General features: G+C 37.6%; 1 protein-coding gene across 1 annotated transcript in view; it reads right to left on the reverse strand.

Moving 5' to 3' along the window:
• The window catches only part of COL24A1 (collagen type XXIV alpha 1 chain), a 318617-nt gene that overhangs the window by 171118 nt on the left and 131105 nt on the right, over positions 1-16394 (reverse strand). The window contains exon 20 of the mRNA XM_054721397.1: positions 10529-10582. Within this exon, the coding sequence (XP_054577372.1) occupies positions 10529-10582 (54 nt within the window). The remainder of the gene's footprint in view (positions 1-10528; positions 10583-16394) is intronic.

The raw sequence follows: 16394 nt of genomic DNA on the forward strand, positions 1-16394 counted from the left end.
TCTATTTGGATTTATGTATCTTCTATCATTGAAACTTTGTAGCCTTGAGTGGAGGCCTAGGCCAGCAAGAGCAGGCGGAAAGCTTGGCTTCCTCCATTGCCGGGGAAACCCAAGCCTCCCTCTTGCTCTCTGTGGCCATAGCCATCTTGGTTGGGTTTATTTGCATATTCGCTCCTGATTGGCTTGTGGGCATGGCTTGTGGGTGTAGTGGAGTGATGGTTAATTTGCATATTACTCTTTTATTAGGTAGGATTATGCTTTGATTGGTTGAACGGCCAACTAGACAACTGGACACTTAGCATATTAGGCTTTTATTATATAGGATAGTACTAGAAGTCCTACCTAGACCAATTAATCAAGAGAAAGAAAATAAGGCAACCAAATAGGAAAAGAAAAAGTAAAATTTTTGTTTGCAGATGACAGAATCTTATATGTAGAAACTCCTAAAGATTCTACAAAATTTTTTTTTATAATATAATAAACCAATTTAGCAAAGTTGCAAAATACATAGCATACAAAAAGTAGTTGTTTCTATACACTAACAACCAATAATTAAAAAAGGAAATGAAGAAAACAACCTAATTTACCATAACATAAAAAAAGAATAAAATATTTAGAAATGAACTTAACCAAGGAGTGAAAGACTTATACAGTAAAAAACTACAAAACATTGCTGACAGAAATTCAAGAAGACACAATAGAAAGACATCCCATGTTCATGGACTGAAACACTTACTATTGCTAAAATGTCCATACTACTCAAAGTTATCTATAGAGTCAATGCAATCCCTACCTAGATGTCAATGGCATTTCTTGCAGATATAGGAACATCCTAAAATTCATATGGAACTACAAAGGACTCTGAATAGACAAACAACCTTGAGAATAATGAGCAAAGCTGAAGGGCCTCACAAAATGAATTGAAGACTTAAACATAAGACCTGAAACTGCAAAAGTCTTAGAAGAAAACAGGCAGAAAGCTCCTTAACATCGGTCTTGGCAATGATTGTTTTAGATATGACACACAGAAAAAGGAGAACAAGCCCTGGCTGGTTTGGCACAGTGGATAGAGTATTGGCCTGCGGACTGAAGGATCCCAGGTTTGATTACAGTTAAGAGCACTTGCCTGGGTTGCAGGCTTGATACCCAGTGGGGGGCATGCAGGAGGCAGCTAATCGTTGATTGTCTCTCATCATTCATGTTTCTACCTTTCTCTCCCTCTCCCTTCCTTTCTGAAATCAATTAAAAAATATTTTAAAAAAAGAAAAGAAAAAGGAGAACGAAAGCAAAATAATCTAGTAGATACTTCTGTACAATCTATATATATATATAAAAGGATAATATGCAAAGTGTCCCCTTGGGAGTTTGACCGGGAGACCAGGAGTTCGATCCCTCACTATGACATGCGCTGACCACCAGAGAGTGGTGCAGAACATGGCTGGTGAACAGTGGCAGTGGTGGGGCGCTGAGGGAGTGAGAGAAGAAGGAGGTGGGGAGGCAGGGAGGAGGGGAACCCGATCAGCCCTGATTGCCGGCCAGGTCTAGGGATCCTACCCATGCACGAATTTCATGCACCGGGCCTCTAGTTAATAAAAAAAACAAACAATCAATAGAGTGAAAAGGCAACCTACAGAATGAGAGAAAATATTTGTGAACCAGAAATCTGATAATGGTTTAATATAGAAACTATAAGAAACTCCTGTAACTCAATAGTAAAACCTAAATAATCCAATTAAAATAATAGGTAAAGAACTTTGAATAGACATTTCTCCAAATAAAACATACAAATGACCAACAGGTATATGTAAAAATACTCAACATCAATCATCATCAGGGAAATGCAAATTAAAGCCACAATGAAAAACCTACCACCTCACACCTATTATAATAGCTACTATAATAAAATAAAAACCCACACACAAATAGAAAATAATAAATACTGGCTAGAATGTAGAAAAATTGGAACGCTGTGCACTGTTGGTGAGAATGTAAAATGGTGCAGCCACTAGAAAATACGGTATGGGGTTACTCCAAAAATTAGAAATAGAACTACTATATGATTCAGTCATCCCACCTCTGGTTATTTATAAAAAAATAAAATTAAAAACAGGATTTCGAAGTGCTATCTACATACACTCCCATGCTCATTTCAGCATGATTCACAATATCCTATAGGTGGAAACAACAAAAATGTCCATTGATGGACAGATGAATGAGTAAAGAAAATGTGAATTTTTGGACTACTAGAAAATGATTTGTTATTCAATCTTAAAAAAAAGAAGGAAATTTTGACATATGCTAATACATGGGTGAACCTTGAAGACCTTATGCTAAGTGAAATAAGCCAGTCACAGAAGAACTTTATTTTATTTTAAATTACTTTACTTATATGAGATACAAAAAGTAGTGATATTTGTAGAACCTGAATGTAGAATGGTGGTTGACAGGGGTTGGGGGAGGTGGAAATGGGAAATTGCTGTTCAATGGTATAAACTTTCAGTCACATAAGAAAAAAATAGTTTAGAGATCTAAACTGTACAATAATAGGCACCTAGTAATACTGTAGTGTACTGTACTGTTAAAAATATAACAGAGTACATTTCATGTTATATGTTTTAACCACAATATAAAAAATGTCTTCCATGGGTTTATTAGCATTGAAACATCTCAGATTTATATTTAAGATCTGTCACTATCTGCCTCCTAACTTTTCTTTTATGTCAGGTGGTTTTACTTCTGCCCTGCATACTTGTATCCATTTTGGACCTATTGCATGGGATCTTTCATCTATTGGCTCTGCATGGCCAAATCCAACCCATCCAACTAAAAATCCTAATTTTAAAAGAAACTTCTCAGAAAAATAGCCACATAAGTTATTCTCTCTTCTGGGGTCCTTATTATTCACTTATTACATGCTGCCTAGTAGTGCACTTAACTTTTCACATAGAAATCTCACATTTTCAGAGGATTATAAGTTCTTAGTAGACAGAAAACCAAGTAATTGCTTAACCAACTTAGTAAATATTTCTGAACACAGTACATTCCCCATTATACAAACTCAATAAATATTTCTAGCTGACTAAATGCTGCCAGGAGAATAAAATGGTTAATATAAGAAATCTGTATATAAAAATATGATTTAGTGTATGGAATGTGAACCTTCAAGGCTGGATTGAGGTGATCTCAGGGAAATATTTAGAGTTATGCATTTTCCTTTTACCAAATTAGTGCACTTCTATCCAGGTAAACACATATTTTAATAGTTCAATGTAAAATTTATTTCTATATATTCTGTAACATAACCTCACAAACAGCAGGTTTTCTCTAATAATTTATCAGAGATGTTATGTAATAGACAATAACAACCTTTTATCATCCTTATTTCCTTAGCCAAAGTAACAATACAAACCATTGTAGCAACAAATAATTTCTCTGTTTACTGGAAAACAGAGACTATTTATTGGGTAGTCACTTTTTGCAGTAAACAGCAAAGGATGTGGTTTTGCTAATGTTATGGGATACTTGAAAGCATATTTCCAAATTGGGTAGCTCAGCTCACAAGAAGGTTTGCTGAAGTATGTTTTGTGTCTACACACACACACACACACACACACACACACACACACACACAATCCCATAATTAATAGAACCATAATTAATACAAGTTTATAATCATAGTTTTAGTCTTTTAGTCAACTGACAGAAAATGAAGAAAAAAATAAAAGGTTTCTTTAAAGCGATGGCAAATTGCTCTGGAAAGAACCCAATTTGTTTGCAAATAGGGCAAACATGTATTTCAAGTACAGTGGACATGCTTTTCTTGATGACCACCTTCTATAGCCTACTTCCCAATCAATACATGTATACATGTATACAAAAATAAAGTTAGTTTAAAGATGCTTCCATGATACAGTGTACACAACTAAAGAAACACATCATGCTAACAGGGTCAGTGTGTTTGGCTTTGTTGTTCCTTTCCGTTTCTAAACAATTTCAAGGCAAACAGTAAGGACCAAGAAGAGAGACAAAAGCAGACCCTTCTCAACCTACAAAACATAAAATTATATCCTTCTTCCTTTAAACTATTCTGGTTCTTTTGATAATAAAATTATATCTTCTAGATAGTATTTTAAAATTCAGTAATGTGTATAAATTAGTCTAATGCTGTTGGTACTGATGAGGCGATAGACAAAGTAATCCACAAAATAATTATTACCCGTTGGAAATTCAATCATTGGGTTTCATGAAAATATCTAGCTCTCAGGTCTTTTGTACCATTTTTAAGCACTGTAATTCTAAGACTAAAGGAAGTCATGGGAAGGAAGTTTCAAAGATCACTATGAATACTTCACCTAGTATGATATACAGGCTTAAAAACATTAAGTTCAATTATCACTTCCTCTTGAAGTAATTTCCAATTTCCCAAGGCAGAATCTGTTGCTTAATTATCTGGGCTCTCACAGAATTTCACCAACTCTTTTATATAGCAAGTCTTACAACATTTTGTGATTTTTAAAAAAATTCTCACTAAATTGTAACCTCATCCAGGAGAAGGACCATGGTTTGAAAATCTTTATATTTAGTACTTGTACTAACTACATTTAGTACTTGTACTAACACCTAAAATAAACTCAATAAATGCTAATAAAGAATTCAAAAAATAAATAAATAAACATGTTTATATATGTATCAAGTTCAAGTTCCCGAGTATATAGCAGATGAATGACTAAAACTAGACATAAGAAATTCACAACTCCCTTCTCTATACTACATCTCTATCTCAGCTTCCATTCATGCTACTATTTCTACTTTTCAGCTTTCTTTACTATTAGTGATAATTTCTGCCTTGATGTCAAAAAGGTACTGCAAACTAAATATACTCAGAATCAAACTTCTTTTTCCCCTCCTCCAAAACTGCTCCTACTCCTGAGCTTTTAATATAGTCATTCAATAATCTATTCAGCTAATATCTATTGTGCTCCTATTATGTGCTATAGATATTGTGATTATTGTGATATGTATAAAATCAATTAGTCTCTTCTCTCAAAAATCTTACAGTCTGATAGAGATATATAAGCAAACCAGTAGTTATAATATACATAAAGGTAAGTGCTTGATAGATTGTTTTTTCAGGAATACAGAGAAAGGTTATCTTGATTAGATTTGGGAAGAACAGGGAAAGCTCCCTGGACAATGTGGTATGTGATGTGAAGGTGTTAGCTAATAAAGTAGGGCACAGGAAGGTAGAAAAATATCCAGACAAAAAGAACAGCATGCAGAGCTCTGTGAGATTTAGACAAGCATGGCACGGTTTGGTACAATAAACAGTTTAGCTGGAATAATGCCTTCAGAAGAGTGATGGTAAATCTATGTCTGTGCCACAAAATGTTTTGGTCAATAATAGGCCATGTATATAACAGTGGTCCCATATGATTATATTGGAACTAAAAAATTCCTATGGCCTAATGCTGTCACAGCCGTCCTGAAGTCAGAGTGCAACACATTACTTGTGTATTTGTGGTGATGCTGGTGTAAAGAGACGTACTGCACTGCCAGCCCTATGAAGATAGAGCACATACAATTATGCACAGTACATAATCCTAATATATAAAAACCCAGGGTCCATAACGTCCAAAATGACCAAAGGCTCGACCAACCGGAAGTCAGTCCTAAAGTCAGTGCTGGGTTGCCATGGCAAACCAGAACTGACTGCTGCTGCTGCAGGTGTGGTGACCCAGCACTGACTGCTGAGGGGGCTGCAGATCTGTGGCAGCTGTTGATCAGCCGTTTCCTCTCTCTTTCTCTCCAGGTCTGGCCAGCAGCTGCACCTCTCTTTCTCTCCGGGCCTCCACGGGGGCTGCTGATCAGCCCCGCCTCTCTGATCAGGCCCAGAGATAGGCCCGGAGATGCTGACTGGCATAGAAACTGACCATCAGAACCAAATCTAGGTGAAGTGTGAGGAGCCAATGGCTGTCTAGGAGGTGGAGCTTTTGATGCTGACTGGCATAGAAACCAACCCATCAGAACCTAATCTGGGTGAACTGCAAAGGCAGAACCTAAGGTTGGGGCTGAGGAGGGGTTTTAAGGGCAACAGCTATTTGGTGTAAGATGTAAGAAAGCAGTTCAATTTTTTAATGACAGGTTTGGCAGTATAGTGCATATGGCTGACTATCAGTCCAGATATAGGGATTACGTATTTTTGTCTGCCAAGAGCATCTCCTCCTGCTGAAAAAGGCTTCCCTTCCCCTCCATTTAAGCAATTCTATCCTATATAATCTATCTATACTAATAAAAGGGTAATATGCTAATTAGACCAGGTCAATTGACCATCTTCTGGACGTCTGACTTCCTTCCGGACAAAGCCATGGTGGTAGGGGCAGAGGCAGTTAGGGGCAATCAGGCCAGCAGGGGAGGGCAGTTGGGGGCAAGATCAGGCCAGTAGGGGAGGGCAGTTAGGGGCAATCCGGCCAGCAGGGGAGAGCAGTTAGGGGAGAGATCAGGCCAGCAGGGGAGGGCAGTTAGGGGCAATCAGGCAGGTAGTCAGAGGCAGTTAGGGGCAATCAGGCAGGCAGGCAGCTGAGCAGTTAGGAGCTAGCGGTCCCAGATTGAGAGAAGGATGTCTAATGGCCTGTGGGATCAGGCCTAAACTGGCAGTCGGACATCCCCCAAGGGATCTGTGATTGGAGAGGGTGCAGTCTGGGCTGAGGTAACGTCCCCCCCCCCCCCGCCCCATGCACGAATTTTGTGCACCAGGCCACTAGTACTTAATAATTATAATAAAGGACTATGTTACTGGTTTATGTATTTATTATACTATACTTGTTATCATTAGTTTATCGTGTACTCTTTCTACTACAGGGAACTTTGTGTAAAAAGTAAAGAAGTACAAGCCTTAACCTAGAAGCTGTGATTACTGAAGGATTTAAGCACAAGAGTGACATGATGACATCTATACTTTCCAAACATTATTCCATCAGCAACTTGGAAGTAGCATTGAAGAAGTGCCAGACTAGAGGCAGGAGGAACACTTGGAGGGCTATTACACTAATCCTGGTGAAAAATAGAGGGCCTAAGCTACAACATTGGCAGTGAAAATAATTTTAAGGGCAAAGAGAGGAAATTTTGAGTCAGAGATCAGGATAAAGGTGGTAATTGATGGTATGAGGTCATTCAGGAGTCAATCAGAGAATGTTTGATGCAAAACACATGTAGAACCTGAACATTTAGGAAAAGAGGAATTCTTCCATGGAAAGAGAAAGAAAGGGCAAACATTGCTGTAGATAGGGAAAGTTTATAGATGGCCAATAGGGTTGCCAGATAAAATTCAGGATGCCAAGTGAAATCTGAGTTTCACATAAACAATGAATAACTTTTAGTATAAATATGTTCCAAATATTTATTGCAACTGTGTTTTCTCACAAGTTTCCTTTCCCTAAATGCCATACATCTCACTTGTCTGTTTGCAAATTCCTACTCATTCATCATGTCAGATCAAGTGCTACCTTGTTTAAAAAGTGTAATCTAAGTCCCCCAACTCTATACTCATACAGTATTACATATTATATATTATTCATATCTACACTAATAAAAGAGAAATATGCAAATTGACCGTACCTCCACGATGCCCACCAGCCAATCAGGAGTGAGTATGCAAATTAACCTCATCGTCTCCATGGAGACTGACAGCAAGGAGGAGGCAGCTCCCAGCATGGCCTGCTTGGCTGTTGCTACGGCAACTGGGGAGCAGGCAAGCATGGCTGCAGGCAGCACCCAGCAGGGCCTCAGCGACCCGGGAGCAGTGAAGCGCAGCCTGTAGGCAGAACCCAGCATGGCCTGCTTGGCCGTCGCCACGGCGACCGGGGAGCAGGCAAATGCAGCCTGCAGGCAGCACCTAGCATGGCCTGCTTGGCAGTCACCGCAGTGTGGAGCAGGCAGGCCCTGCAGAGAGCAGAGAACCACAGGGAGCGGGCCTAAGCCATCAGTAGGACATCCCCTGAGGGCTCCTGGGTTGGAGAGGGTGCAGGTCAGGCTGAGGGACACCCCCCCATGCACGAATTTTGTGCACCGGGCCTCTAGTACTATATAATAAAGAGCTAATATGCTAATTAGACCGAACAGCAGAACAACCACCTGGACATCCTACTGGACGACCATCCAGACCACCTCCTGGATGAAGCTGGGGCTGCAAGGGCCGGCCAAGGCTCGGAGGGGCTGCAAGGGCTGATGGAGGCTGCGAGGGGCTGCGAGGGCTGAGCCCCTGCACGAATTTTGTGCATCAGGCCTCTAATGGTTTATATAAAGATTTTCCTGCATATCTTTCTCTAGATTGTAAGTTTCTTGAAAGCAGGGATCAGAACTTTTCATCTTTGTAGACCTAGGGCAGTGATGGCGAACCTCTGACACGCGTGTCAGTGCCATTTCTGATGACATGCGGCCACTGAGGCGGCCGCATGCCAAGGATGAAACATTTATGTTATTTAAACTATAAATATCGCGAAATAATGTTTTTTCCTCAAAGTGACACACTACCTGAGTTATGCTCGTTTTTTTGGCGAAGTTTGACACACCAAACTCAAAAGGTTGCCCATCACTGCCCTAGGGTCTAGCACAACAGCTGTTACACAAGAGGCAGCCAATAAATATTTGCCGATTGAACTGGATGTCCTATTTCAGATCTTCAGATAGTCTTTTCTACCTCATTTTCTTGCCTTAAATTTCTCTCCTATTTATAGCATCCTGCATTCTGACACAAGAGGTATCTTTTTAAAACATAATTCATCCAGGAAACTTTACTACTTAAATATCTTTGATTACTTCATGATGCCCAGGGATAAAGTAAAAACTCTTCATGATGGTATTGAATGTTCTCCACAATTTAATTTCAAAGCTAAGTGTTTGAGAGATCAGACTTTGAAATTGCACCTGGGTTAGAATCCTGGGTAGGTAATGATAGTTATGTGACTATGGAGGAACAACTTAACCCACTGTAAAATGGGAATAATGTCTACCTAATAATGCTGCTGTGAAGATTAAATGAGATGTCTGTAAAACATTTATTATTCAACTAATAGCAATCTGTGAGAGGGATACGTTCCAAAACTTTCAGTGAATACCTGAAACTGTGGATAGTATCAAACACTAAATATATTGTTCTTCCTATATGTATATACCTATGGTAAAATTTAATTTATAAACTAGGAACAGTAAGAAATTAACAACAATAACTAATAATAAAATAGAACCATATAGTACCATACTGCAATTAAAATAATATTAACGTGTTCTCTTTCTCTCTCAAAATATCTTATTATACTGTATTCATCTTTTCACTTACAGCTTCTCTTTGACATATCTAAATTGCAAGCATCACGACTCTTGCACTTTCGGGCCATTATTAACTACAATAAGAGTTACTTGAACATAAACACTGCAATATTGCCACAATCAATCTGATAACCAAGACAGCTACCAAGTGGCTACGAGGTGAGCAGCACACACAGCCTGGCTGCTCTGGACAATGGGATGATTCATTTCCTTGGTGGGGACAGAGCAGGACCACATGAGGTTTCATCACACTAATGAGAACGTCGTGCGATTTAAATTTATGAACTGCTTATTTCTGTAACTTTCCATTTAATATTTTTGGACCATAGCTGACCATGGGTAAATGAAACTGCAGAAAGCAAAACTGTGGATAACAAGGGACTACTACAGCCATATTGATATCCTTAGATTCATCTCCCATCACTTCCTCTCCACTCATACTGATAACCTTCTACAGCAGCTGTACTTCATAACCTGACAATTCTCCAAACTTCAGGCTTTCCTATCTTTCTATATCTTTATTGTCTCAATACTTTATTTATTATAATGTTCATTCTATGTCAGCTTGCTTGACAAAGCTTGGTATTTAAATTTTTGCTATATATATATCTCAAACCTCTTACTGGTACCATCATTAATTAATGAGTTGAATAAAATGTCTGACCCATGTTTACTTCATATTTGCCTGAAATGGAAGTTTAAAATGCTTAGTTTTTTTTTAAAAGATATTTCATGCTATATCAATTCTAGCACACCATAGGCTTTCTTTTATTTTAATCTGTGGATACTTTATGAGCACTAAAGGTTTTTAGTGATCAGAACACTTACATCCATTTATTATATACTATGGCTTTTTAGGTGTATCTTTTTCATCTCTTTAAAAAATACTTTTTCAATGATTTATGTGCTTTTCAAATACTGCCATCCTAATCTAAATCTAGGCTAAACCAGAAAAAGAGTTTTTCAATGACCTGAACCCAAAAGATTGGATAACATACTCTAACTCAACAAAGGGCACCAAAAGAACCAGACATGCAAACTATTTCCTGATTATCTTGAAACAAGATGTACATAGTTTATTAAATGCACCTGAGACAGCTCAAAAATGTCCAGAAATGTTCTGATTTCCTAATATATTTTGTAAGCAATTCATTGAAGTGTGAGATTAGAAAACTATAGATACCATACTTTTTTCTTTTTTTACCTTTGATCCTTCAGGGCCATTTTGTCCAGGAATACCAATATCACCTGGAAAACCCTAGGGAACATAAAAATGAAAAGTTTATTCCATAGCAGATTACTTTCAATCTATTAAGCATATAAAAACTCCCTTTGCCTTTCTCTCATGTCCAGTTAGAACAATTTGTAGACCTCAAAAACTCAATATTAAAGATTAACTGTTAGGCAGTTAACATTGGGAATACTAAACTTACAAAGTGTACTAAAACAGAGCTTGCTATATCAGGCATTCATGAACAATCCTCAGACCTCTAATCCAGTCTAAGGGAGTGGAAGTCTTATTCAAAAAACCATTTACAACTTGGGAAAAAGGCAAAAGGTCTGTAACAGATGCTACATAGGACTCAGAGCCACCCACAGACTCACTGTTTACTAACTGCATGGTAGCTGGTAAATTTTTGTTAGGTAGTGGTATAAATAACTAGTGTCTAATGAGAAAAATAACCCCAAAGATTATGGATTAATATACAGGGTTTTAATCAGTGTTATATCTAACTCAACTATCTTATTCTATTATTCCCATATCTATATATACTATATAAAAGCCTAAACAACTGGCCAACAGGCCAACCAGCCAGTAGCTATGATGCGCAATGACCACCAGGGGGCAGACGCTCAACACAAAGGCATGGAAACATGGAACAGACTGATGAATCTCAGAGGGAAGGGGGGAGGGGAGAGGGAGGGAAGAGATTAACCAAAGATCTTATATGCATACTAGAGGCCTGGTGCGCAGATTTGTACACTGGTGGGGGTCCCTTGGCCTGGCCTGCCGGGATTGGACTGAAACCAGCTCTCCAACATTCCCTGAGGGGTCCTGGATTGCGAGAGGGTGCAGGCCAGGCCGAGGGGACTCCACCGGTGTGCGAATCCATGCACTGGGCCTCTAGTATGTCTATAAATACTTATCTCCTCAAATGCTCATTGAATTCATCTTAACCTCTTACTGGTACCATCGTTAATTAATGAGTTGAATAAAATTTCTGACCCATGTTTATTTCATATTTGCCTTAGAATCATAATTTTTCCTTTCTGGAAATTATGCTTTAGTAGACTAAAATAGCCTAAGAAACAGAGATGTACTATAATCCTATCTAATAATAGACAAATATGCAAATTGACCGCACCTTCACCACGCCCACCAGCCAAGCCACGCCCACCAACCAATCAGGATGACTATGCAAATTACCCCAACAAAGATGGCGGCTAATTTGCATATCAAGACAGCGTCGAAAGAAGCCAAGAGCTGCAGAAGGGAGTAAAGCTTCGAAGAAGCAAGCAAGCCGGGGGGGGTGAGGGGGGCCGGGGAGGAGGAGAAGGGAGGAGCGAAGTCAGGGCCGGGGGCGAAGGGAAAAGCAGGTGGGCTGGCGGAGAAGGCGGGGCGGGTGACAAGGGCGGAGCGGAGGCTGGGTAGAGTGTAGCAGGAAATCCTATTGCAGGATTTTTCCTGCAACGGGAACGCTAGTGTTAAATAAACTCTGTGCTGGGAAAAGGCCTAGAATGTTACTCTAAAACAATTAGATTAATCTTCTTGCTGAAATAATGAATTAGATTGTTGTTCATCATGACCAGTTTCAATAATAATAATAAGCTAAGGATTGCAATTTTACTTATATTAACTTTGTCATAAATAAAGTTGTTTCTGTGTTTCCTGCGGACATGGACAAAGCAATAGAAAGCCAGAGAAGTTCAAGAATTGGCATCTTTAAAAGTAAAGGAGGGTCCAGTGAATGTAGGCTAGAAAAGGTAGTTCAGTGGAGGGATCAATATGATGGTAATAAAAACTCCCACAAGTAAAAAAGAATAGCAAAGTTGATTCTGAAACACTCTTCTTGGAAAGAAAAATCGAAAGAAAGGATACTGACTCATCCAGGCTGGTTTAGGGCAGAAATGCCTTGACTCCAATTTAAAACCCGGATTCTGTAGAAAAATATATATTGGGAACATTTCTGGCAGAAAAAAAGGCAGTGGTAGCAGAAAGACTGATCACAAAATCAAATTTCTGAAAGTTTTGGAATAGAATATGTTTAATATAGACTTGCTGACTCCTTTTCTAATTAAAGGAAATCAGGTTCACTTATGCCTTCTCTGTCTTAAATCATTCTTTCTTCAACTGGAAGACTAATGTTTTAAATAAAGGATTGAATAATATTTTACTTGTAAATCTTTCTTTGACTCCCATACCTTGAGTTAGGTCCCTTGTAAGAACTCTCATATCATCCTGGGTCCTATGAAGTCACTTACGTAGTGTTTTGGCTTGTTTTGTTTTCCTTGTCAGATTGTAAAATCCCTGAAGGCAATTTTATGTAGTATTAACACTCATATTCTCCACAACTAGTGCTAAAAATAAGATTTTTGCTGTTGTTGTTGAATGACTGACTTGTTTCTTTTGAAAAGATAAAGGACAACATGCTTGGTGGCTACTTCCCACCATTGAGTATGGGTTTACAACAAGATTCAGAGCATCCCCAGGGAAAAATTAATAATTTCTATCCAATCTTCCGATGAGTCTGGCACATCCTGTCATACCAGAAAGCAAGAACGCTATCTCCTGTTAAAAGAACTCTAGGGAGGCATGGAACAGACTGACATACCTCAATGTGGGGATGGGGGATAAACGAAAGAACTTATATACTTATATGCATAGCCCATGGATACAGGCAATAAGGGGTGAAGACCTGGGAGGGGTCAGTAGGGGCTGGAGGACTGGAGCGAAAAGAGGCGGAAATTGGAGATATAATAGTATCAATAATAAAATATATATTAATACATTTTTAAAAAGAACTCTAAGAGCTTGGAGAGGATCCCACTGGCCAGATATGAAACAATATGAACTTCAATAACAATAAGAATTGCAATGGATAAAAATATGTCAAATATGTTTAAATTCATAATTTCATAATGATACAAGAAAAAACACCTGTGTATGTTTAGAGGAGGAAAGGAAGCCAACTCATTATTATGAAAACTGGTAAACAAAAGTAAAGAATCAAGCATTTATTCTACCTTTCCTATATATATTATACCACTACTAATCAAATAGTAGATAAGGGAATGCATTCCAGCCAATAAAGAAAAAAGACATTCCTAGAAGTGGAATTACTAGGTCAAATGGGAGTTCCATTTTTAGTTTTTTGAGGAAACTCCATACTGTCTTCCACAGTGGCTACACCAGTCTGTATTCCCACCAGCAGTGCATAAGGGTTCCTTTTTCTCCAAGTTCTTTCCAGCACTTGTTGTTTGTTGATTTGTTGATGATAGCCATACTGACAGGTGTGAGATGGTACCTCGTTGTCGTTTTGATTTGCATCTCTTGGATGATTAGTGACTTTGCACATGTTTTCATATGTCTCTCGGCCTTTTGTATGTCCTCTTTTGAAAGGGGTCTATTTAGGTCCTTTGCCCATTTTTTGATTGAATTTTTTATCTTCCTTTTGTTAAATTGTATGAGTTCCCTATAAATGTTGGAGATTAAACCCTTGTTAACTTTGGCAAATATGTTCTCCCATGCAGTGGGCTCTCTTGTTTTTTGTTGATGGTTTCTTTTGCAGTGCAGAATATTTGATGTAGTTTAATTGTTTATTTTCTCTTTAATTTCCATTGTCCTAGGAGCTATATCAGTGAAGATATTGCTACAACATATGTTTGATATTTTGCTGCCTATGGATTCTTCTAAGATTTTTATCATTTCCCGTCTTACATTTAAGTCCTTTATCCATTTTGTAGGAATATATTCCAAGAAACTAGAAACACCAATCAGAAAGGATATATGTCACCCCTATGTTCATAGCAGCACAATTTATAATAGCTAAGATTTGGAAACAGCCTAAGTGCCCATCAGCAGATGAGTGGATTAAAAACAGTGGTACATGTACACAATGGAATCCTATGCTGCTATAAAAAAGAAGGAATTCTTATCATTTTCAACAGCATGGATGGACCTGGAGAGCATTATGCTAAGCGAAATAAGTCAGTCAGAGAAAGATAAATATCACATGATCTCACTCATTTGTGGAATATAATGAACAACATAAACTGATTAACTAAAGTGGATCCAGAGACATAGAAGCATTGAACAGACCATCCAACTGCAGAAGGAAGGCGGGGGTGGGGGAAGGTTGGTGGTGGTGAGAGAGCAACCAAAAGACTTGTATGCATGCATATAAGCATATCCCATGGATTAGGGGGATAAGGGTATGTGCTGGGGGGGCGGGGATGGGAACAACTGGGGAGAGGTCAATGGGGGAAAAAGGAGACATATGTGATACTTTAAATAATAAAAAATTAAAAAAAAGAAAAAAGGACATGATAGAGCAAAAAATATTTCCATTTTGCAATCCTCTAAATGATCTAATAAATCTAGACAGTTTAGTAACCAATTATTAATAACATCACACACAAAAAAACCACACAGATAATTAGACATTATGTGCTTCCTGATGAAAGAACACATACCACCTATAGGCTTGCCCCAAATAAACAAACAAAACTGAATATGGCCAGGACTCTGTATGTGACTATCAATTCCAGGAAATACAAAAGACCAAGAAACATGTGTAACTACACCATGAGACTATAATCAGCAAAATGTGTGGGAACCACACAGGTTAAATGACTGAGGATCTTCAACAACTAAATTATAAGGGAGAAAAGGTAATAGAAAAAGACGATATAGATTAAAAGACATAGCAATAAAACAAGGCTAAACTTTCAGTTTAAAAGATGCATATTTGAGTGATAAACCATCAAAGAAAAACGAGTAACTGCTTACTTTTGCGAGGAGAGATAGGCTAGTGGTTGGGTTGGGATCCATAAAAGCCTCTCGCAGTTCTATTCCTGACCTGTGTGGTGGTTACAAGAGTGTTTGTCTTGTAATTGTTTGTAATATACATTTGTTTTATATATGTTTCTGTGTCTCTATTTTATTTTTCAATAAAACAGTAAGAAAAAAGTTATTGAAGTGACTTGTATATAAACTTAAATATTGAGTATGTGCATGAATATCTGCTCTTTTTTAAACATTATAAAAAGAGAGATGGAGTATTAAAAAGACATAATAGCATCAAAGACAGGGGAATAGAAGACAAAAGATGTCAACAAATCTGATTTTATAATCATATAAGTTGAATATTTAAAAATGAGAACTTTATGTAAAAGTTCAGATAACATGTAGAATATTGTCAAAACTTATTCCACACCATCATTAAAATTTGAGAATATTTTTAATATCTCTGCCTTTAGTTTGCTAGAATCATCATGAAATGTATGTATAAAGGAAAAAGGTGAATATTTTTGTATGAATCCTTAGCTGGAAATGTTCATATAGAGTTGGCTAATTTATATTCACTTTTTATTGTACATAGATTTCTAATTTTTCAGTTTTATATCACTTAAACTTCCTTCATTTGCATAAATTTACTAAATGTTTTTATTTTCTTTTGCTGTTTTAAATTCTGATTTTGTATGGGGAAAAAAGTTCAGAAAGCATCAGCATAGTTATTAAAAGGAGAAAAAACAATCTCTAAAACTTGGCCAGAAAACATCTTACTATTTGAAAAATTCATACCTGTGTTACTACTAAGCTGAGATCTTATCTTTTAAATATTAAGTTATAAATAGAAAAATCAGAGTTAACTGGATCAACTGAACTTTAATGATAACATGTCTATAAAAGAATTTTTTTAACTCTCAATTTACTGTTCAAAATGTAAATCAAATGACAGGACATGGCCATTCTTGCCAAGTAGCAAAATTTCAGAGACCTTCCAGATTGAAAGATAAAAAGTATATCATTCAGAGTCTATAATTTGATTAAAGAATTATGTTGGCAT

This window comes from Eptesicus fuscus, chromosome 9, assembly GCF_027574615.1.
Source record: "Eptesicus fuscus isolate TK198812 chromosome 9, DD_ASM_mEF_20220401, whole genome shotgun sequence".
In the NCBI taxonomy this organism is placed as follows: domain Eukaryota; kingdom Metazoa; phylum Chordata; class Mammalia; order Chiroptera; family Vespertilionidae; genus Eptesicus; species Eptesicus fuscus.